This window comes from Colias croceus, chromosome 21 (genome assembly GCF_905220415.1).
Source record: "Colias croceus chromosome 21, ilColCroc2.1".
Lineage (NCBI taxonomy): Eukaryota > Metazoa > Arthropoda > Insecta > Lepidoptera > Pieridae > Colias > Colias croceus.
Window position 1 is genome coordinate 8,899,360 of NC_059557.1, and position 22,834 is coordinate 8,922,193.

The 22,834-nt window shown below is 35.7% G+C and overlaps 3 protein-coding genes across 3 annotated transcripts in view; 1 reads left to right on the forward strand and 2 right to left on the reverse strand.

The window, feature by feature from the left end:
• Positions 1–433: 433 nt before the first annotated feature.
• LOC123701516 lies at positions 434–4,086 on the reverse strand. The gene is made up of 3 exons (XM_045649021.1): positions 3,590–4,086; positions 1,786–1,901; positions 434–985 (listed from the first exon to the last, which is right to left on the reverse strand). The coding sequence occupies exons 2-3, from the start codon at positions 1,897–1,899 to the stop codon at positions 728–730; spliced, it is 372 nt and encodes a 123-aa protein (XP_045504977.1). The 5' UTR covers positions 1,900–1,901; positions 3,590–4,086; the 3' UTR covers positions 434–727.
• A 4,955-nt stretch (positions 4,087–9,041) lies between these two features.
• On the forward strand, positions 9,042–10,198 carry LOC123701517 (thioredoxin-like protein 4A). The gene is made up of 3 exons (XM_045649022.1): positions 9,042–9,249; positions 9,486–9,622; positions 9,843–10,198. Exons 1-3 carry the CDS (start codon positions 9,172–9,174, stop codon positions 10,054–10,056), a joined length of 429 nt encoding a protein of 142 aa, XP_045504978.1. The 5' UTR covers positions 9,042–9,171; the 3' UTR covers positions 10,057–10,198.
• Positions 10,199–15,493: 5,295 nt separating this feature from the next.
• The window catches only part of LOC123701493 (transmembrane protein 131 homolog), a 30,981-nt gene continuing 23,640 nt past the window's right edge, over positions 15,494–22,834 (reverse strand). The window contains exons 18-22 of the mRNA XM_045648989.1: positions 21,304–21,542; positions 20,518–20,778; positions 17,629–17,737; positions 16,104–17,412; positions 15,494–15,749 (exon numbers count right to left, since the gene is read on the reverse strand). Coding sequence (XP_045504945.1) covers positions 15,538–15,749; positions 16,104–17,412; positions 17,629–17,737; positions 20,518–20,778; positions 21,304–21,542 — 2,130 coding nt within the window. The 3' untranslated portion in view covers positions 15,494–15,537. The remainder of the gene's footprint in view (positions 15,750–16,103; positions 17,413–17,628; positions 17,738–20,517; positions 20,779–21,303; positions 21,543–22,834) is intronic.

Below are 22,834 nucleotides of genomic sequence, written 5' to 3' on the forward strand. Positions count from 1 at the left end.
ACCAAAACCAAGTTACACTACACATCTATACCAAAGGAATAGTAAAATATATATCATATGAATATTATATCGCTCTTATATTTGAATCGAACGCAGTCTGCGGGCGGATATTGATAGCAGTAAATAAAATTACGGCGGTAGCACCTGGTGCATTGACGCATGTATCCAGGCCTTTATATCGTATAGATATACGATCCGATTTTAGATTTAGTACTATATTCCAATACAGGACATACCACGTAAATTTAAAGTTATATTGATATTATATTACTACTTAATAGAATAGTTGCAATTGTAATTTGTAGTTACGAAGTACACTATTAACATATATTAATAGTACCTATTTTACTATCTGTGACTGTACAAAAACTCATAAATGGGTTTAAAAGAAATGAATACTATAGTATATTCCCAATTAGTATGTATTTAATTGACAATTAAAAAATATTATTTACAAAAATAATCTAGCTTACATTTCTACATAAAACAGTGTTCATAATTAGTACGTACAACAGACATTAAAGTAAAATTAATTTTCTTCTAAGAAAATAATAACTAATTTATCTGGACGAATACAATCTTGCGTAAAATGCAACTTAGTATACGTAAAATTGAACATAACTTCCTTTCATGCTCAAAATCGTCTTGGCAATAATAACCAAAGATTAGTAGGAACTCAATGTCCTACCATTTTCAAAATCAAGGAACGTGATCCGCAAATCGTAATCTAAGTGGGGTTAGGATGTGATTCAGAGCTTGGTTCCGTATGCTCCTCCTCTGGTTCGCGGATGACGTCACGGCGTCTGCGATTCCTACGGTTGCGAAATTCGGCGAACTGTCGGCCGAGCGAGTCGTCGAACTGTCGGCCGAGCGAGTCGTCGAACATGTCCAGTCGGCGGCGGCGATCCTCCACACTGGCCGACACATTTGAAGCGCTTGCTGCGCTCGTCACTTTCTCTTCCGTGTCTTTTTCTTCGTCCACTTCCTGGAACGAGAAATAAAATAATAGATACAGGAATCTAAAGAATTAGTGTAGTTATTTGGATTTTTGTTCGCAGTTTGGTGTTTAGAAGGCACATATAAGAGAAATTGAGTTCTTATCTTTAGGTAGATTTAATTTTCCAAGTAGGTACAAATTCGAACTAAAACATACTATTTTTATGACACACATGTAAATTTCTGCAATTAAATGTGTATTTCTGCAATAAAAAAGTCATTAAGCTTTATATTAGGGAATAGCTTGCATGATTGCCGCTTTAGGATTTCATTCGTAACATTCCTACGTGAGCCGAGGTAGAGAAATTGGCAAATTGCGGTAATATTTCGCCCAGATTTGTACAAATTACTCAGTTAATTTACCATGGCTAATTACCCTAATACCTATTTTTACCATAAATCAATTAAATGCCTTATATATTATACATTATCAAGGTTAGTTTTGAAATTTAAATAATCCAAATTAGTTCTAATTTAGATACCTATAATCTACCTTCACGATGGTTAGATAATATATAATTAAAATGTAGTAGACTGTAGAGTCACAGAAAAGGCAGTCAATTTCCTATAAAAAATGATTTACATATTATTTTCAGGTTATTTTTTAAATAATTTTATTGAAATTATGCTTACAAATAGCTTAGTAGTAATGTAACTATAATAACTAATACGACTTTCTTTTATAAATGTTGTTGTTTGAGTATCACAAAGAAAAGGAGAGACAGAGACTCTTAAATTTAAACTATTTATTTTATATATTTTAAACTACATATTTATTGAGTTAAATACCTTAATTTCGGCAAAGGTGACAGGCATAGTGTGGTGCCGCAAGCGCGGCTCGTTGCGGCGCCGGCGCCGGCCGCGGGTCAGCGCGGATGCCGCCGCGGGGTACACTGCGTCCATACCTATTTGTTTACATAGATAATGGCTTAAATATAATCTGTATTCTGATATTGTGAATCATTATCTATTCAAAACAAATTTCGGCGTAATCGATCCATATGTTCATGTGATAGAGCAGCAATCTATATTTAAATTTCTGATACCTACATATATTTTTTTGAATGTATTTATTTTCCAACTAGCTTATTGACCACTGTACGTTAGATATTAGCCTATGTCCTATCCTAAAGTTAATACAATCGTTACAGTTGTTCCAAATTTCATCAAAATCATGCGCGACACAAAGCGTGATAAAGAGATATTTTTAAATTTATAATAAGTAGATACTAATATTAGTAGGAACTAGGCACTGAATGAAAATAAATAAATAAATAATGTAGGCAATCTAAAGCAACCCCTCAGGCTCTATCAGTCACGGATCACCTTTATTTAAAGACTGATAGAGCAGTCACCTTTATTTCATTGTTTCTTGTATGAAAAATCTGTTTTATTTTTTGATTCATGTATTCAAAACAATTGAATAAAATAAAAATTGTAACGAAAAATCGAAACAGAAAGAAAACCTATGTAGAGTTATATGTATTAAAAATAATAGAGTTATATTATTATATATTGAAGTTATCCATATTAATATTATAAATGCGAAAGTAACTCTGTCTGTCTGTCTGTCTGTTACTCAATCACGCCTAAACTACTGAACCAATTTGCATGAAATTTGGTATGGAGATATTTTGATACCCGAGAAAGGACATAGGCTACTTTTTATTGCGAAATATGTACCACGGGCGAAGCCGGGGCGGGCCGCTAGTATTAAATATAATAGAGTTATATTATTATATATTGAATAAAAGATAATTAGGTTCTAGACAATTATTAAATACCTACTTATTTTTAACGATACGACTAATAAATTCTGAAAAGCGGATGTTATGTTTTGTTAAAAGAAAGCTAACGAGCTGCGGAGCTATTCGGTATCGTGTTTTAATTTTCCAGTGTAGTTTTATAATGCTTCCTCTTTCAGTATATTATTTAGATGTTTACAGAGGTAATTTCAAAGAAAGGTACCTATCTAATAATAATAAAACAGATGTTATGAATATTTATAAAATTGCGAAGAAAAAGAGCGCTCGAGATAATTTTCACAACAAGTTTAAAAAATCATATATTTAAATATGCTATAAAATAAATTAACCAAGTAACAGATGGTAATGACAATGATAGTCATACGTTAGCCAACACTTGCTCTCCTATAGGTCAGTTACCTACTTAATAAGTAAAAGTATATCTATTGATAAAAATTCGGCGTCCTTGGTACAATGGTTTGCGCATGAGCACTACAACCGATAGGTTCAAGGTTCAATCCCGATGTTTCACAATCAACAGGGTGAAGACTGATTGGTAAGTGAAATAAATTAAATCTATACTGAAAAATTGTTTAGTTTTTAAATCGCCGGCTCTCCAAATTAAGCCAGAAATAAAGCAATGATTAATTTATCTAAATATGTAGAAATATTAATAAAAATTTAATATTTGTAATTAACACACAATAAATCACACGAAATTGATTATTTTAATTGGTTTACTGAACATTACATAGAGCATAGAGCATGTAAATAATAATCAATGAAACATGTTGCCAGGTAGCCAATATGTTTCAATTAATGTACACACTACAGTATAATAAACTCACCGCTGGCTGTAGCAAATGCTCACTCCACTATTAAATGGCACTGCACTTAATCACTTCCACACACGCGAAGCAAATATGATCAATACGCATATTACAAGTAAATGTAAAATAGTATATGTACGCGACGCCGAACGAAATTATAAATATCACACGTTCACTCCAGTCTCCACGCGAGTGCACTATCGTGTCGGCCGGCCCGATCCATTTATGCAAATCATGCAAACTGTGAAATTAACCGCGCTTTTTTCCCGAGAAATCGACATGTTTTGGTGTGTGACCGCGTAATATGGCACACTGCCAGCGCCTCACGGCCGCGTTTCATAAACAAAACGAGCACTTCGATAAACAAAATACAGGGAAGATTGTTTATAAATATGCAAATAGAACTTATGTAAGGAGTTACATTTATTTGCCTTCTTCATCTCAATCGATAGCTTTGTTAAAAGAGTTTGTTTAGTTAAAACGTCTTTGATTACATACAAGCTGTTTATGTACCGGCGCTGTATTACATTGTGTGCGGCTTTCAGCTCGCTTCAATGTTGCGGCAGTGCGTTACTTTCCTTGGAGCTAATAGCGTAATGTTTCATTGGATTTCCAGACAGATAATAGTCTGAAGCCCTAGTTCAATAACCTGAGCTGATAATGTCATTTTAATCGAAGGTTACGTGATTGGAAACTAGGAGCCGGTACAGTTACAGCTGAATAGTTTAAATTTTAAATAAACAGCCTAATCAATCAACAGTTGAATTACAGTTTAGTGAGAATACAAATTACGATTCCGAATTTCTATTGACACTATTCTGCCCACTTTCTATCTAGATTCTAGAGTAATACAAAATCTTATTATCCTTAAATCAGAAGAAGCCACAGCAAATACTACTCTACTTAATTTCAATTTTGAAATAGTGTCAAAATTTACGTTTTAATTTTATTTGTATAGATTTCAATTAATTTTATATCATTATGATTATTATATTGTTATTTAAATTTTATCAAGTGATTATTAATTTAAAATGTATTTTATTAAGTTAAAAAATTTAATGTGAATATTTTTATTATTTTTTTAATGTAATTAATTTTTGTAGTGCATGCAGTGCTCATTTTTTATTAGTTGTCCATCATGTCGAATATTTTTTGTGTATTTTTTAAAGAAACCAATCGATGTACAGCTGCTAATGAGCCTTAATAAAATAAAATAAAATAAAATATTTAGACGAGACATGCATGTACGTACATAGTATGTTGTATGTCTGTATGTAGGCTTTCCTTTCACTATAACCTAAGTAATATTATAATCTAAATAGTAAATACCAACAAATCATAATATAATTATGATAATAATATTATGTATTATAAGAGGATGCAGTGACAGCACTCAAATGGATTCTGCAAGTGCTCTTGCTTTTATACAATGTCGTATAAAAAAATTGGAGAGCCTGTGTTTAATATAGAAATAATCAATTATTTTTATTAAATGAATATGGGTGTAAACATTGAACCAAAATAGTAATTTTAACAATTTTTTTCTGTCTTTTTGCTCCGACTAGGTAATCTTAGGAACGGCTTGACTGATTTTGACGGGACTGTGACTGAAAGATAGATAGCTATTGTTATAGGTTACTTTAAAAAAATTATAATTATAAGTACATCTATTTTATTAACTACACGTGCATAAAAATGTTATAACGAGTAGGTATGATCGGTCGATCCTTGGTGGAGAAATAATAACGTAAATCGTAATTGGTTAAATAATAAGCTTAATTTATGATCTATCTGATTACTGCTTAAATTGTCCGTATTTAAGCAAAAAGGAACCAACCAGCAAACACGCACTTTTGAGATATCAAAGGATTTACAAAAACATTTGCAGCTCTGTTAGATGAAGTAAAATTAATATTTATTTTATTTAAATTCATTGATAAATTACTTATTTAAGTATGTGTATATAAATTTGTTCTGAATACTCTTAAACTTTCTAGATAATTAAGAAAATGTGCATGTGGTTCCTTTTAACATTTATCAATTGATAGGTTTTCTCTTATACAAAAAAGAACCACAACCCAGGGATTTAATGATATAAATGAAACTATGTATTTATAATATCGTAATAAAGCTTTTATTAAAAAGATATATAAAATAATACATATAGAGGACGTTTATTCGACGTTATCATCAAATTGGATTTCGAAATCCACCGTGTCTAGTCCATCTATGTGGTCTTCTATTGCATCATCACTAATAAGATTGTTTTAAAAACTCTGTGCATATTGTGGAATGAGATGTAATATGGCCTGAATATCGCTTGAAGGTGAAGAAAGCTTCTCCAGAGGCATCGTATAAGGTTCTTCGTTATCTTCTGTAATAAAAAGAAAAAAGCTTTAAATAAAAGCTTTAAACAAAACAATAAAGCCGCGTGGCTTTTATACGTAGATATATGGCGACAGCAAAATATAATTAGTTCTTATAAAGCCGTGTCCCTACTAGACGACTAAGTATGTTGTAAGTACATGCGCCATGTACACAAAACTGGCTAAGTGCGAGTCGGACTCGCGCAACGAAGAGTTCCGTACCATTATCTATAAAAACGGCAAAAAATCACGGTTTATTGTATGGGAGCCTCTTAAATATTTATTTTATTCTTTTTTTTAGTATTTGTTGTTACAGCGGCATCAGAAATACATCATCTATGAAAATTTCGACTGTCGAACTATCTATCACAGTTCATGAGACAGAGGGACAGACAGACAGACGGACAGCGGAGTCTTAGTAATAGGGTCTCGTTTTACCTTTTGGGTACGGAACCCTGAAAATCACACGCAACTGTGACCAAACCTAAAAAAAAATTAAATAAACTTGTTAAAATTTTCAATTTCGCGGGCTAGGGCCTTGTTCCGGTCAAAACAGTGGCAGCGCGACTTTTAAAATCAAACAAATAATTATATGCGCTGAATGTACTGTACTGAATCTGAATCTAAACGTATTTTACCAAAATAGTAGGTAGGTACCTAGATCATCGACAGTTGTTTTTAAAACAGGGTTTAGTAGTTTCATCTCACAATGACAGATGAATCGTAACAAAATGATTCTTAGTTCGACTCGCCTTCGTGAACAACAACAGTGTCGTTAAAATACGTAAATCCACACAGGATTCCTCTTGTACTTACTAATTAGTGAACTATCTTTTTAAAATCACTCCACAATCGGGAATGAATCAAAAGTAGATAAAGCGTACATACCTAAGCATACATTCAATAAGTACTTAAATGCATTAAATAAAACTACTTACCCGTTGTATCTTCATTATTATCTTCGGTGATCGTCTCCAATGCTTTTCTTTCCAATTGCTTCCTTATTTATTTATTACTAAACATTTTCACATTTAATTTTAAAGGTAATTAACAAAAACAATAGAACGGTACTTCGCGGAGAAAAAAAACGGCCGTCACGTATTCGAAATACTTCGCTGAATGTCACCTATATTTACAGATGTTCGACGTTTTACTTAAAAAATTGGAGTTTTGCACTTTGAGCTATTTAAGACGTAATGAAATACGTTGTTTAAAGATGAGAAGCATTCTGCATTGTGCACAAGTCAAGGCATTTGGTTCCGTATAGCGATGATGGGTTTCAGGATGTTTTACAATATTTATTTATGCATGATAGAACCGAATGCTTGTGGTTTTATTTTGCAATAAAAAATTACAATTAAATAATGAATTTATTTTACGCATAACTATACCACAGAAACCTGGTTCCATTTTGTGTATTAAAAATAATTGTTATTAATAGAAATATGTGTAATGTATAATGGTACCAAGTATCTGCGGATCTGTTTTGTATAAAATGACATGATAGTAATATCGTTTATTTGTTTGAACAAAGCAGTCCCGTGGTGCTGTGGTTCGGTTTTGCTTCATATGTATTATTCGTTGTTGCTGGTGGTTCCTTTCTGCTTTTAGTATACCTTGTTTCCAAGGTAAAATTCATGTGGTTCTTGTTTGTATAAGAATTTAGACCACTTTTAAATGAGTATTCTTCAAGAAACGGAAAAAAGCAAATTTGTCGAGTGGTTCCATTTTGCATAAATACGGACAATTTATATGTCAATAGTAATCAATATCTGTTTTAACACAAATAGAATTGCAACGTTTGTTGGTTTCTTTAGACGCCGCGCTCATAACACAGAAACTACATACTAACTAACCAAATAATATACATACTAACTAAAAAAATATTTTAACGTTGTATTAGGGTTAGGATACGTAGTTATATGTATTATTTTTTATTTGACTATGTAACTATTAAATATTTAATTAAATATAGTGTTCTAAGTTATTTTTTACTTCTTTTCATCTTATACGGAACTACAGACATATTATAAAAAATGCCCCTATGTAAAAGGGTAGGGTAGAGTGTTAGTCGCTTTTTTTTTTGTGTGGTGTCTCTCAATGTTAGCCAGAAGGGCTTCTACATTTTAACGCGGACGCGGGGGTGAACTGAAGGTTCACCCTGGTAGCGACATGCACAAGGGCGTCCCCCCTTGACGGGGATCTCGAACCTCGGCTTGGGCTGTCGCTTGAGTGGAGGAGGCCTGAAGGGCCCTAATCGGACGGGAGGGCAGTGTTCGGAACCGTACGATAATTATTGTACAAACACGATAATTTTGTGCCTACGTACGATGTACGATAGCATAGTATTATCGTGCGATAATTTCTATCATGCTAAATTCGAGAATTTATATTATTTCACCCATACAAATATGAAATTTTGACGTGTTTCATATCGAACTTTCATGGGAACAGTGAAATTTTGTCAGATTGAATTTTAAACTTGGCGCGTTTATTGAACATAAAGTGGAAATGGAATCGGTTCAAGTCTATAGTCTGTACCAGGCGTAAAACTAAAAGAGTACATAATGAATAGTAGGGCACGTAAAACGTTTGGGTTTCAGTGTCCCGTTGATTTGACAGCGGTAGTTAAACAAATATTAACTATAGGGACTTGCATACTTATCAATATTACAATTTATATGATTTATTGACTTAAAATTCACTTTATTCAAAAAAGTACGATAATTTCGAACCATAAACGCCTAATAAACGATAATTTTACGCCCCTGGTACGATAATCAGCTCACTTCAGGTTGCTAACACTGCGGGAGGGTAGAGTGCTAGTCGCTCTACCACGCTCTACACAAGCCAAAAGATCATTTTGAAATTTATGTCTGTCTCTCTGTATTCCAGCTTTCACGAAAAAATACACAATACAAAATACTGGACAATCTTACTATATTTTATTCTGGTTGTAGAAAAAAAAAATATTTTTAGTTTTTGTTCCGTGGCTGTAAAACTAAGAGCTGTAAAATAACAAAGTCGTAATATTTATTCTTTACTTTGCACTATCAAATGTCAAAATATTGTCAATGTCAAAACTCGAATGCTCATTGCTCAGCTTCAACCAACTTGGATCGGTGAATTGCACAGAGTGATTTGTTTTGCTGTGTGTTTTGCCACTTGTGTAGGTTCTAACGAAAATATTTGCACATTTTTGTTACAGAAGAAATACAATAAAAATATATCGAAATGAGTTACATGTTAGGACATCTTCACAATGGTTGGCAGGTGGATCAAGCCATATTATCAGAAGAGGATCGCGTTGTAGTAAGTGCATATTGTGAACTTTCTAGATTGATACCAGATCAAACATTACTTAGAAAAATATAGAATACTTGATTTACTATGCTATTTACTTAAAATGTGTATCTATTAACTGGGTTTAAGAAAGCTAATTGATACATAAATTAGGTACATCTATAAAATAATTTTGAACTGTTTATAACAGAGATATCGCCAAGTATTTAGGTATATTTACTCAAATTTTGAATGTGAATTTTCAGGTAATAAGATTTGGTCATGACTGGGACCCTACCTGCATGAAAATGGATGAAGTATTATATAGTATTGCTGAAAAAGTAAAGAACTTTGCTGTCATTTATCTAGTGGACATTACTGAAGTTCCAGATTTCAATAAAATGTAAGTATTTCACCTTAAAACTAATAAACTTGAGTGTTTTGAATATTTGAGGATGTTCAGTTTATCAGATCTTTTTGAGCTAAGTCATTATTTAAAGTTTCATACATTCTCATTTACCAATATTTCCACTTAACAGTAATTGCTTGATAGCATAATATCTATGAGATATTCAATGAATTCTAAACAAGATTATCTTTTTAATATTTTTATAAACTTTCAGGTATGAATTGTACGATCCTTGCACAGTTATGTTCTTCTTCCGAAACAAACACATAATGATTGACTTGGGCACCGGTAACAACAACAAAATCAATTGGCCACTAGAAGATAAACAAGAAATGATTGATATTATTGAGACAGTGTATAGAGGAGCTCGGAAAGGCAGAGGTCTTGTGGTATCACCTAAGGACTACTCTACGAAATATAGATATTGAAGCAACCATCTCAGCTATATTGGAATTTTTCTTCGACGTCTGTTCGGACAGATATTGCGTTTGGGGAAATGTGATGATGTGACATTTTAGATGTAATTGTACAAATTATGATAATTATTAAAATATAAGTTTTAAAGACCAACTGTTGTTTTATTTTTATGCTTTTCAAAAACATAAGTGCTGATTTACACAGGGTCAGTAACTGACTACAAATTAGAGGCAAATCAGTGTTGACCCGAAAAAAACCCTGTGTAAACAGATTTGAAGACTGATGCTTGAAGTCAATGTAAACATTAAAGTCCGTTGCGGCGCCGAAATTGGCGCTGCGACTGACACTTGTCTACTGACCCTGTGTTAAATCAGCACTTATATTTAAATCTGATGAAATCTTATAAAGCAAATATACCATAGTATATTTAGTTTGAGGTAAATTCTCACTTATTATTTCACTATCCCTTAAGGACACATATTATTAAATACTAGCGGTCCGCCCCGGCTTCGCCCGTGGTACATATTTCGCAATAAAAAGTAGCCTATGTTCTTTCTCAGGGTCTAAAGATTGTCTGTTCCAAATTTCATCAAAATCGGTCCAGTAGTTTATGAGCCTATTCGTAACAATCATACAAACAAACAAACAAAGTTTTCCTCTTTATAATATTAGTGTAGATAACTACAGAACTGTCAACTGTGATAACTATTACATATATACCTATACCCACAGCCTATACCCAGCAACTCCAGTAGTTGTCAAGTGTTTTTTGTAAGAAAGAGAAATATCTCTCATCGGTTCAGTAGTATTTGCAAACGTGTGCGTTACCCAGGCAAAATGTTTTGCTTTAGAGAGATGAGACTTAAACAAATAATTAGTGTATCATGAGGAGCAATTTGTTTACTAATAGCAAAATTTGTTTGAATTGTAGTTTTTAAGTTATTTAAGAAAAACAAATTTTGCTGGAGTAACGTTTGAAACGTTACCCAGGCAAAATCGTCTTTCAAAAATTAGTTTCAGCACGGAACCAAATACATGAATAGATAGCTTTTGTTGAGTAGTAAATGTTTATAAATAGCAAAATTTGTGTGTGGTATAGTTCTTTAGTTATTTAAGATTTTGCTGCGGTAACGTTTTGGGATTTCCCAGATCTCGAAAACGGCTCAACGCAGAAGTTTGAAAAAAATACCAATAAAAGACCTCAATTTGTTTAAATTTGTTTAATCATTAGTTTTTGATTTGGTTGACGTAAACCAATGTAATTAAATGGTTTCAAAAATCAGAAGAAGCGGGTTTACATGTAAACCAATACACTTATAACCAAATAAACAGCTGTAAAAAATACCCGTGGTTCGACGCTTGTTTACAGCAGACATTTTAGATTTCATACTTTACACGTTAAGAAGATAAAAACAAATTTGATTTATTTTAGACTGGTCGTACTTTAGCGATCGAATACGCAGTTCCCATAACATTAAGAAACATGGCATACTTTAAACAAATTAAAATGATTCATGAAAATTCTTTCCTGTTAATTTCAGCCTTGAATTACGGCTCTAATGAAAGTTATCTCAAAAACAAGAATATGTCAGCAATTCTCTAATAAGCCGACCAAATTGAAAAGGTCACGTAAAAGCGACTGCACCGTACGTACGGGTAATCTTCGCAAATTAGCAGCTTGGTAACCGATGTTTTGTACAGTTAAGCAGAAAAACGTTATTCGTGAAGCCGATTTTTTAATATTTTTTAAGTGCAGTACCATATTACACAATTTTTACTAGTTAATAAAAGTGTAATATCATAGTGTATAATTTATAGTGTGATTTAAAACAATACAAACATATATACATGTAGCTATATTTTTAGTACTTAATTTGTTGTTTCTGTTAAACCAAATGTTTTATTTTGATACCACAACGCAAAGCCACGCTAAAAAGGTTTTAACGTTCTTGATGCTAGTCAGAGCAGCGCGCATCGCTGTGTGCAATGCAACGCAACAGCTATATGCCTTGTCTTACTTACTCTTTAGCTGTGAGTAGTTGAGTACGCTCTATCTATGGGTACGCTAGCTCCGACCGAACCAATGAAACAATCAGTCGTGAACCAAGTGTTTTGGAGAGAAGTGCTTGTGGTTTATGTGTGTGTGTACTCAAATGCATTACAACCAAAGAAAATTGATTGTAAATATATATCTTTAAATATAAATATTATAACACAAAAGGGTATTGACTTCTTGGAAGAATCTGCCACATCGTGTATTAATAATGATAATGTTTCACTGTGTCCTGTATGCGAGACAGGAAATGTATATTTTACATATGAATTAAAACCATTACTTTTCTTCGAACTACATGACATGTCTGTTAACCTGAATGATATACCCATTAATATAGAGTTAAATGGCCAACAGTATATGATTTTGGCAGTAATTGATTTTGACCCACCATCAAGTTCCACATTGATTGGACATTACAGAGCATACTGTTACAGAACGAAAACTCAACAATATGAATGTTACGATGATCTGTACTGTAAACTACAGAAATGCAAAAACTCCATAATGCCACATTTGATTATATATTCATTAGTGTAGGTAATTAAAACGTTAGAGACTGGAAGCATAAAACACATAATTTTATACGGTCCCAATGACCACACAAATTTTATTGAATTAGGTACGAATCTGTGATTATGAGTGATATTAGTAGTTATTAATGATAAAAACTGTACTGTTTCCTATATTTTTAAATAGGTACATAAGTGTAAAAGTTGTTTATTTTTTATATAATTGTTGGAAGATTTTTATTATATTGTTGTTTTCTCATTTAAAAGTTTTGTGATTATATACATTTTTTATAGAATATGCTCGAAACCGTCCCTCATAAGGGCAAGAAATATAGGCAAGCCGATAATACATATTTTGTAAAAAAAAAACATTAAATGTGCTTTGCACATTACACACACAACGCCGACTCAATTCCAACTCAAGTCACACTGTGGTATTGAAATATGAGCTTTATGTCGTGTTACTTAGAGTGGATATTTCAACATTAAGTTAAAAGAAGGTTACGACGCTTTGACAATGATTGGTTCACGGGTTATCCACCTGTGGCAGTCACATGTAATGTTAAAATATTCACTCTAAGTAACACGTAACAAAACTCAAAAATGTTGATGCTAAGGCAAAGCAATACATATAATTTGTATGAGACTGATTTTTTAAATAAAAATAATGAATCTTAACCATTTTATTATTTTAACTAACCTGACCAGAAAACTTTTGTATTCAACTGTACTAACAAAACATCTATATTATCCTGTTCATTTCAGATGGTTGCGCTTATGTATGGTGCGGTCGCTTTTATGTGACCTTTTCAATTTGGTCGGCTCATTAGAGAATTGCTGACATAATCTTGTTTTTGAGATAACTTTCATTAGAGCCGTAATTCAAAGCTGCAATTAACAGGAAGGAATTTTCAGGAATCATTTTAATTTGTTTAAAGTATGCCATGTTTCTTAATGTTATGGGAACTGCGTATTTGATCGCTAAAGTACGACCAGTCTAAAATAAATCAAATTTGTTTTTATCTTCTTAATGTGTAAAGTATGAAATCTAATATTTCTGATGTAAACAAGCGTCGAACCACGGGTATTTTTTACAGCTGTTTATTTGGTTATAAGTGTATTGGTTTACATGTAAACCCGCTTCTTCTGATTTTTGAAACCATTTAATTACATTGGTTTACGTCAACCAAATCAAAAACTAATGATTAAACAAATTTAAACAAATTGAGGTCTTTTATTGGTATTTTTTTCAAACTTCTGCGTTGAGCCGTTTTCGAGATCTGGGAAATCCCAAAACGTTACCGCAGCAAAATCTTAAATAACTAAAGAACTATACCACACACAAATTTTGCTATTTATAAACATTTACTACTCAACAAAAGCTATCTATTCATGTATTTGGTTCCGTGCTGAAACTAATTTTTGAAAGACGATTTTGCCTGGGTAACGTTTCAAACGTTACTCCAGCAAAATTTGTTTTTCTTAAATAACTTAAAAACTACAATTCAAACAAATTTTGCTATTAGTAAACAAATTGCTCCTCATGATACACTAATTATTTGTTTAAGTCTCATCTCTCTAAAGCAAAACATTTTGCCTGGGTAACGCACACTTTGCAAACATACATTCATCCTCGCATTAATAATAATAGTAGGATAGGATTTTATTATTGGCACAAATGGATTAGAATTAGAATTGATGATAAATAAAACAACAAAATGCTTTTAAAAACACATTTATTCAGTCTTCAAGAGACAAAAATGGGAGTTTACTCATATTGTAAAGGAGTCAGGACTAGTAGCAAATGCTTTGCCTTGTACATACAACCTTGTAAATCTTCATAATATTACATTAGAGGGTAGTTTGATCACTTCACACACACACAAAATATAGAAATGTGAGTGATGCAAATTAATACCTTGAATACAGACACATAGGGTTACTTTTTGCATGTTTTATACAATACTATACATACTATAACTGCATTTTATAACGTCTTTGACATATTATATCTTACTACATTCTCCATGGCTAGAATGTCCTTTTTTCTTAACTGCAGCAACTTTAAAGTGTTAGTTTGAAAGAAATATTTCTGAACTTAAATTTATACAAAAAAGCAACTCCTTATCTGTAGGTACAGCAGAAAATAAAACTACAAGTGTAGTTTATATCTATTTGGAATCGATGTACAGTTCAGCAGCTGCAAACTAATACAATAAACAAGATTTTGTTCAGCAAATATCTTGAGAAAGTCACGTGCGGAGTTAATAGTCTTGATACTTTGTTCAAATGTACTATTGATCATAATGAATCGGATACACGGCGATGTGAAATTGTGACTAGACACCGCCGAATACCGTGACCATGAACTCCGCACTGTTTACAACATTAAATAAAGTATTAAAAACGTTTCATTGCGCTATAGTACCGTCAACATAAAAGTAATACCATACAAAATGCATAATACTTGGCTTGTAGAAAAGTATCAAGTTTATAAATGATGAAAACTATATTATAAACCGTCATTTTTTATACATAAATATGTATGTTCAAAGAAATTGTATCAAATTCGAAGTATCATGCAAATTGTACAGTAGACATAACTTTGTTATATTTTTTGTAAGGGACAGTAGTAGCGCATTCGGAGTCCATATTAGTAGCGAAGTCCAGGTAATAGTTCATCATTTTTTATGCGGTTATAATAGTTGTACTATTTAAACGTAGGTCAATAGGCATAGAAACATATTATTAAACAAATTGAGCTTTTTAATAATTTTCCAGGACTTTTTTTTAATTCATATCATTCCTGTAGAAAATACGTAATAATTGACGTCTTCTCGAAAACAATTTCAAGTTTTATAACAACCGAATATATACTATATAGTACTTCCATATAATAAAACAATATTATAACCGCACAAAAGCATCTAATTCTTCGGCTCTTCATCATTCCGGTTGGTGTTGACTGTCCAGTCGTGTGGCGCTGGTGCCCAGATGGAGGCTAATGAGCGGAACGGGTCATAGGGGCGCGGTTGTGGGGCGAAGCCCGGCGGCGGCCGCACTGGGGCGCCGCCCCAGCCCCACGCGTCACATGTACCACCCCAGACGGAACCGAGCGTGTTGTAGGTGGGTGTCTCGTCTGGGAAAAAATAATAAAATTTAATTAAACAGGTAAGTATAAATGAATGTTTATTAAGCAAGCGTAATCTACTAAATGGATGTTTATAAAATTTGAAGGTGTTGTATAATTAAAACAACACGTATTGTTACATTGTTTACGAGTTTGTGACTGGTTTCATTCACATATTTGTTAGATACAAAAAGATTATTCATTTTCTATAGACTGATTAACAGAAAACTTTAAGGAAATATTTATAATTTAACTATGTGTGAGTTTGAAAGTATAGAAAACACGGTTGGAAACCTTTCTGTAATTTTTTTAAATCATATTTTGTTGCTGATTATAAAGAAGTAAATGATATGATAAACTCACCAAGAAACTCTCTAGTAGACGGTGTGAACGGCGATCTATCAGGAGTGCCAATAGCTGGTCTCCAGCTGAACTCTGTCTCTGGCCGTGGAGGCTCCGGAGCCCCATTGTAATAGAACAGCGAGTTATCCGTATGGTCTGGCTCCCGGCGTCGAACATCTGACCCTATGGGCGCTAGTGGAGGCCCAGCAACTACTGAACTCCATGATGCCCCCCATCTCACTGTACCACGTGATTCACCAACATCCCCTACTTCTTCTACTTCTTTTACAACAGCAGGAGAACGCGGAGGAGTTACAACTCTCTGTCTTCGTTTTTCCTTTCTAATGTGCGGGCGTGTGGTATTCTTTTTGACAGTCTCATCGTTTCTGGAACGTTCACGGCGGTTGTTAGGCGAGCGGCGCGTTCTCTCAACGGGAACTTTGGGCGGGGATTGCGCGCGTATCGGACTGATCTTGGGTTCAGTCACTGTCTCTTCTGGGGAATCTCTAGCGTCCAATTCACCATCCGCCGTGTAAGCTTCATCGTTATCTTGCTCGTCTACTGGGGTCGATTCTTCGGAAGCGCTAGATTGCACTTCGACATTTTCTTCCGTTTTCGTTTCCGCAACTATCGGTTCGACGTTTCTTTCTGGGGACGTTCTTTCCGTTTCTGGGTCTTCGCTGGAGCGGGAGGAGTCATCATCAGCTCGGCGCAGTACTTCTGTACGCCAGCGCTCGAAGGCCCGTCTTTCCGCGCGGGGGTCGGTGCGGCGCGCGGGGCGGCGGCGGCGGGACGTGGCGCGGGGCGCGGGGGGAGGGGGTGCCGTTGTGTCCGCGGCCACTTCCCGCAGGTCGAGCGGCGCGCGGGGGGCGGGCGCGCGGGGGGTGCGCGCGCGCCGCAGCAGCCGCTCCGAGTCGTACACGGCGCTGAACAGCAGCACGGCCAGCACGAGGAACGCGAGCGTGCTGGCGAAGGTGCGCAGCGGCGCGTCCCACGGGTGGCGCGGGTAGGCGGGCGCGCAGCGGGCCAGCAGGCGCGCCGGCACCGTGCCCAGCAGCGCGTACTCCACGGGGCCCAGGTCGGAGTGCAGGCGCAGGCGGGCGGCGTGGCGCGCGAGCGTGAAGTCGGGCGCGAAGGACAGGTGCAGCGCGTGCGACTGGTTGGGCGCGAGGTCGAGCGGCGCGCAGGGCTGCAGGCGGAAGCCCCGCGCGCGGCAGCCCGCCCGCGCGATGTCCCAGGCGCCGAGCCGCACGCGCACGCGCCCCGTGTTGCGCGCCACCACGCGCCGCCGCACCACGCCCGTGCGCGCGTCCATAACGCACTCCTCCGCCTTTACGATAAGCGATATGACTCAGTTAAAAAGCATAAAACTTAAGAAAATTACAGAGCATAAACGGCACCTACATAAACACAACAACTTTCCAACATTATATAACTTTAACAACATTAATTCCTCGATTCGAATGTATTTCCATCAAAATTCTTCTCAATATAATTTGATATGTGTTGTATGTTGTATGTATAAGTTATTCTAAATAACGCTAACCTCAAAGTGGAAAATAGACGACGGTCCAGGTCTCCTACCGCCTATATCGAAACTCGGGAATGCACCTACACCGAACAACTGCACACCCTCCACCACCGTCAAGTTATTTCTGTAAAAACGAGTATTTTCTCATAAAAATATGAAAATGTAGAAATTAAAGTATTATAGATAGAAATAAAATTCGGTGAAAAATAACGTATTTTTCGTTATATCCAGCTCGAATCCTACTATACAGGGTGGTTCTAAATTACGTTGACAAATTTCAAAATAATAAATTTCAAAAATGTGACATGCTGCGTTGCTTTTGTTTTTTAATTATTATTTTCACATGTTTTGGCGCCAATTTAACGTTATTTATGAAGAGAATAAATTTAAACTTAGTCATTTTTTACTATGTCTGCTCAACGAGGTGCAATAATATCCTTATATGAGGCTGGTAAGCGGCAGTGCGCGGTAGTGCGACTTCTCGGTATCAGTCGGCAGTTAGTTTCTTCTGCTATTAAACGCTTCGATGAGCTTGGCCATCTTGGTTACCGTCTGGGAAGAGGCAGAAAAATAACTGTGAGGACGCCTAGGCTTCGACATATCGTCAAACAAAGATTGACCCGCAATCCACAAGCCGAGGTAAGAAAAATGGCTCGAGACTTAGTTGTAAGTCATTCAACGCTACAACGAGTTGTTAAAAATGAGCTCAAGTTAACAGCATACAAGCTGCGAAAAGCACAGCAGTTGGATGATAAAGATAAAAAAACACGCCTTGAAAGAGGTCGTTTACTGAAAGCGCGCTCCGCTGGTTAAGCGTGGAAAAATATTTTTTTCACAGATGAAAATTTTTTTTAAATTGAGCAGTCTCATAACCGCCAAAATGATAGAGTTTACTCTTCTAGTCGCCGTGGAGCCACAGCAATTATCCCCCTTCGGAAAAAACCGGATTCAGTCATGGTTTGGCGTGGCATTAGCTGAACAGGCAAAACTCCTCTCGTTTTCGTAAAAAAAGGTGTGAAAGTGAATCAAGAAATATACCGACGCGATATTTTGGAGAGTGTAGTTCTTCCTTGGAGCCAGCAGCACTTCGGTGACCAACCGTGGACTTTTCAACAGGACTCTGCTCCATCTCACAGGGTCTCAAATGTGCAGTAGTGATGTATGGACCATTTCCTAGAGTTCATAAGTTCCAAGGAATGGCCTCCATTTTCACCAGATCTTAATCAAATGGATTTCAGCGTATGATCAATTCTAGAGGCGAGGGCCTCTGCAACTTCACACAGAAGTGTAGACGCGCTGAAGGCAACACTTACTTGTGAGTGGGACAAAATATCTGAAGAGGAGGTACGGAAAATCGTCGAAAACTTCAGAAAACGTTTAAGCCTTTGTATTAAAGCTAGAGGTGGTTATTTTGAAAATAAATAGATATATACATTAAAAGAATACTGTATTTTTATTATTTAGTATTCACCGTTATACTGTGTAAAAGAAAAATAAAATAAATCGTAAATTAAATTGTCAACGTATTTCAGAGCCACCCTGTATTAGACGAACAGTGATCACAATTTAATTTTTATGAATATCACTACATAGTATAAAACAAAGTCGCTTTCTCTGTCCCTATGTCCCTTTGTATGCTTAAATCTTTAAAACTACGCAACGGATTTTGATGCGGTTTTTTTAATAGATAGAGTGATTCAACAGGAAGGTTTTAGTATATAATTTATTAGGTTTTAGACAAAGCGGGCGAAGCCGCGGGCGGTAAGCTAGTCATACATAAAATATACGATTTAACCATCGACCACACAACCACTAGACGCCTAATGTTAGCTTGTATGCATTAAGTTCAATCTGTCAACAACTTGAGGTATGGTGAAGCGGGGCGCTGCATTCTCATTGGCTAATTCAAGGTCACTAAATGTCCTAGAGATGAGACATAGTAAATTTGTATACAAATACTTTATCGATATATTTTGTATTCACATACTTTATCGATATAGGTATTTTGTACATATACATATACTTTATCATTGGAAATTGAATACGATGTTAATACATATTAATGAAAACCAGTCCAGCATGAGTCGGACTCGCGACACTGAGGGTTCCGTACAAACAGGCTAAAGAACAACAAATCTGCAAAAAATCGGTCATCAATCTAAATTATGACCTTTGCTTAACCTCGATTTTCATTTTTAGTGATATAGTATTCATATTATTTTATTACAAAAACTTAACATTTTATATTATAATATAACTATATTATGCAACGTCATTCATGTCATTAATTTTGAAAACAACTAGTATAAAATCGCGAACCTAAATAGTTTTCGATAATTATTATCGATACAATTTACAATCACAACTGGTATATCACTAGTTACACGTGCCACACCATAGAAGAAAAGGGATGCGTAATCAGGTGCATACGAAAGAAAGAGATGCAAATATATTCGACACGCTTTGTCACTTGACCAGTACCAGCGTAAAAAGAACTCCGATAAAATATTGTTCGTAATAATATTTAAATTATACGCAAACAAACTACTTAAATATGAAAGTAATCCCGTCCTTCTGCAAACTTGAGGTTTTACTCGTTTTACCACACTATTTAATACTACAAGGAGCCATTGTTTCTTTTTTTTAAAGGATTTTTTCGGACGTGTTAACAGATCACGGAACTGGTCGCAACTGATAGTTGCGTTTCGTATGGCAGCGGTTATAAGTCCTATTAGACACATGCGTTGACAGAAACAGTTCGTCTGTTATTAGGCGTCTAGTGGTTGTGTGGTCGATGGATTTAACCCATTGACCACCGAGCGGCTCAATAAGACCACGACACAATAGATTTCCTATTGTATGTGTGATTCCGGGGGCTGAGGGATTAATGCCATAACAACTAACCTCAAATACAAGTACGTAGTCAAAGCCGCCGCTTGTCTCGGCGCGAACTCAATCTCTATATCCACTTCAGAGAACGGCTCCAACACGAGCACGGGCAGACCGAGGGTGCTGTTGTCCCTGTCACTCCCGTACTCATCCCGATCGTCCCCTCTCTCTTCCACGGGCCGCACCCCGCCCGCTATGACCCTCCAACCCTTGATGGAGAACGCATCTGACCATACGCAGGATTCCGTTTTGCACCATGTCGAATCACCGCCAGCTCTATAAAATAAAAGTTTATTAGAAATCAAAATAAACAGTGAAAGTGAAGTTTGAGTGTAATAATTATTTTTAATATTTCAGTATTACGATTTTCGACGATTCAAAATGTGATTATTAACGTGATTAAAGTTTATCTAATTTTAATAAATAATTTTGTACGGTACAAACGTACACAACGCAACATCATAATTTTTTGTATGTCACATCATTTTCATATATTTTAAGTTCACGTTAAAACGTCGCGAGCCGCAACTCATAGCATTATAATTTATAGCAGAGCTATATTAGCAGCTTTGTTTTTATTATCAGCAGCATCCCCAAGTGTACGAACTGTACAATTTTTGTTGTATCCGAGTTTGAAATTTAATTAATAAATCACGTCGTGTAAAATCCGATAAGTCTTTAATTGCTAAATGTACTTGTGTTGAATCAAAAAAAAAATTTATTTTTCATCTGCACACGAGCAACTTCAAAAGATATACAGTTGCGCATACGCATCTGTCAGTTTGACAGGCGCAAACTCACTCAGGCGGCAGCGCGTCGGTGAGCGTGGGCGCGAGCACGGCGTGCAGCAGCAGGCGGCGCTCGGGGCAGGGGTTGCGCACGCGCAGCCGCAGCGCGCCCCGCCCGCCCACCGCCACCAGCCCCGCGCCGCCCAGCCGCTCGCGCCGCCCCGCGCCGCCCTCCGCCTCCACCACCGCGCTGAACGCCGCCAGCCGCGGCCACGCGTGCTCCACCCTCATCTCCACGGGGGTTTGCACCACCTGCACATAATAAATTTAATAACAATAACAAAATTGACGAAAATAATAAACTTACATGATTATAATATGTTTCATACCTACTTTATATGTACGGACGAACATACTTCTTTTAGTTTTATTTTTTTGTAATTTTCATTGTCTGTTTTTTTTTTTTTTTGTTTGTTACATGTTGCATTGTTGTTGTTTTTTTTTTCTGTATTTCTGTATTGTTTATATTTTTACTGTTTTTTTCTAAGTGTGTTGGATTAAATGTATTTTCTTTCTTTCTTTCTATAATTTACAAAAATATAGATGTACGAGCGAGCACGTACAAAGTGCAATAAGGCGTTTTGCTTGCGTATTTCGTAACCCACATTGTTTTCAATGTTTTACACTATACAGGGTGTAATCGTTAAGTGTGCACAGGCAATTTTTCCGTAAGTATTACAGATAACAAAAAACTTTAAACTGATATCGAAAGTACTTAAACTAAAGAGTAAAATGGCCATAATAAATTTTTAAAAATAAATCGAGAAATATCAAAAAAATTATCTTGTAACCCTCCCATACATTAAGTATGAAATATGAATATCCCATATACATTTAATATGAAAGATTTTAGCTTTCTTTTTCTTTTTTTTTGTTTTCTGCTTTAATTACTTCGCAAATTTGAAGTGTCATTTTCCACGCTTTTTCCGGACATTTTCACGCATTTTCTGGATATTTTCCAGACAATTCCCAGGCATTTTCCCGGACATTTTCACGTATTTTCCGGCGATATCCGGAAAATACTTGTAAAATATCCGGAAAACGCCTGGGAAATTACCGGAAAATGCGTGAAAATGTCCGGAAAAGCGGTGAAAATCCCCGGAAAATGACTGGAAATGAATGGAAAATTCCCGGAAAATGCCCGGAATATTCCCGGAAAATGCGTAAAAATGTCCAGAAAGTGTGGAAAATGCCTGAAAAATGCCTGGGAAATGTCCGGAAAGTGTGGAAAATGCCTGGAAAATCCCCGGAAAATGCTTGGGTAATCCCCGGAAAATGTCTGGAAAATGCTTGGGAAATTCCCGGAAAATGCCTGGGAAATTCCCGGAACATGCGTAAAAATGTCCGGAAAGTGTGGAAAATGCCTGAAAAATGACTGGAAATGCCTGGAAAATATCCGGAATATGCCTTGGGAAATCCCCGGAAAATGCCTGGAAAATGCTTGGGAAATTCCTGGAAAATGCCTGGAAATTCCCGGAAAATGCGTAAAAATGTCCGGAAAGTGTGGAAAATGCCTGGAATATCCCCGGAAAATGCCTGGGAAA

Bases quoted from the DNA above. Each gene is read 5' to 3' on its own strand.
- LOC123701517 (XM_045649022.1), top strand. From the start codon at position 9,172: ATGAGTTACATGTTAGGACATCTTCACAATGGTTGGCAGGTGGATCAA. The intron at 9,250-9,485 runs GTAAGTGCATAT...GTGAATTTTCAG, and splicing joins CAGAAGAGGATCGCGTTGTA to GTAATAAGATTTGGTCATGA. The intron at 9,623-9,842 runs GTAAGTATTTCA...ATAAACTTTCAG, and splicing joins GTTCCAGATTTCAATAAAAT to GTATGAATTGTACGATCCTT.
- LOC123701516 (XM_045649021.1), bottom strand. From the start codon at position 1,899: ATGGACGCAGTGTACCCCGCGGCGGCATCCGCGCTGACCCGCGGCCGG. The intron at 986-1,785 runs GTATTTAACTCA...TTCTCGTTCCAG, and splicing joins TCACCTTTGCCGAAATTAAG to GAAGTGGACGAAGAAAAAGA.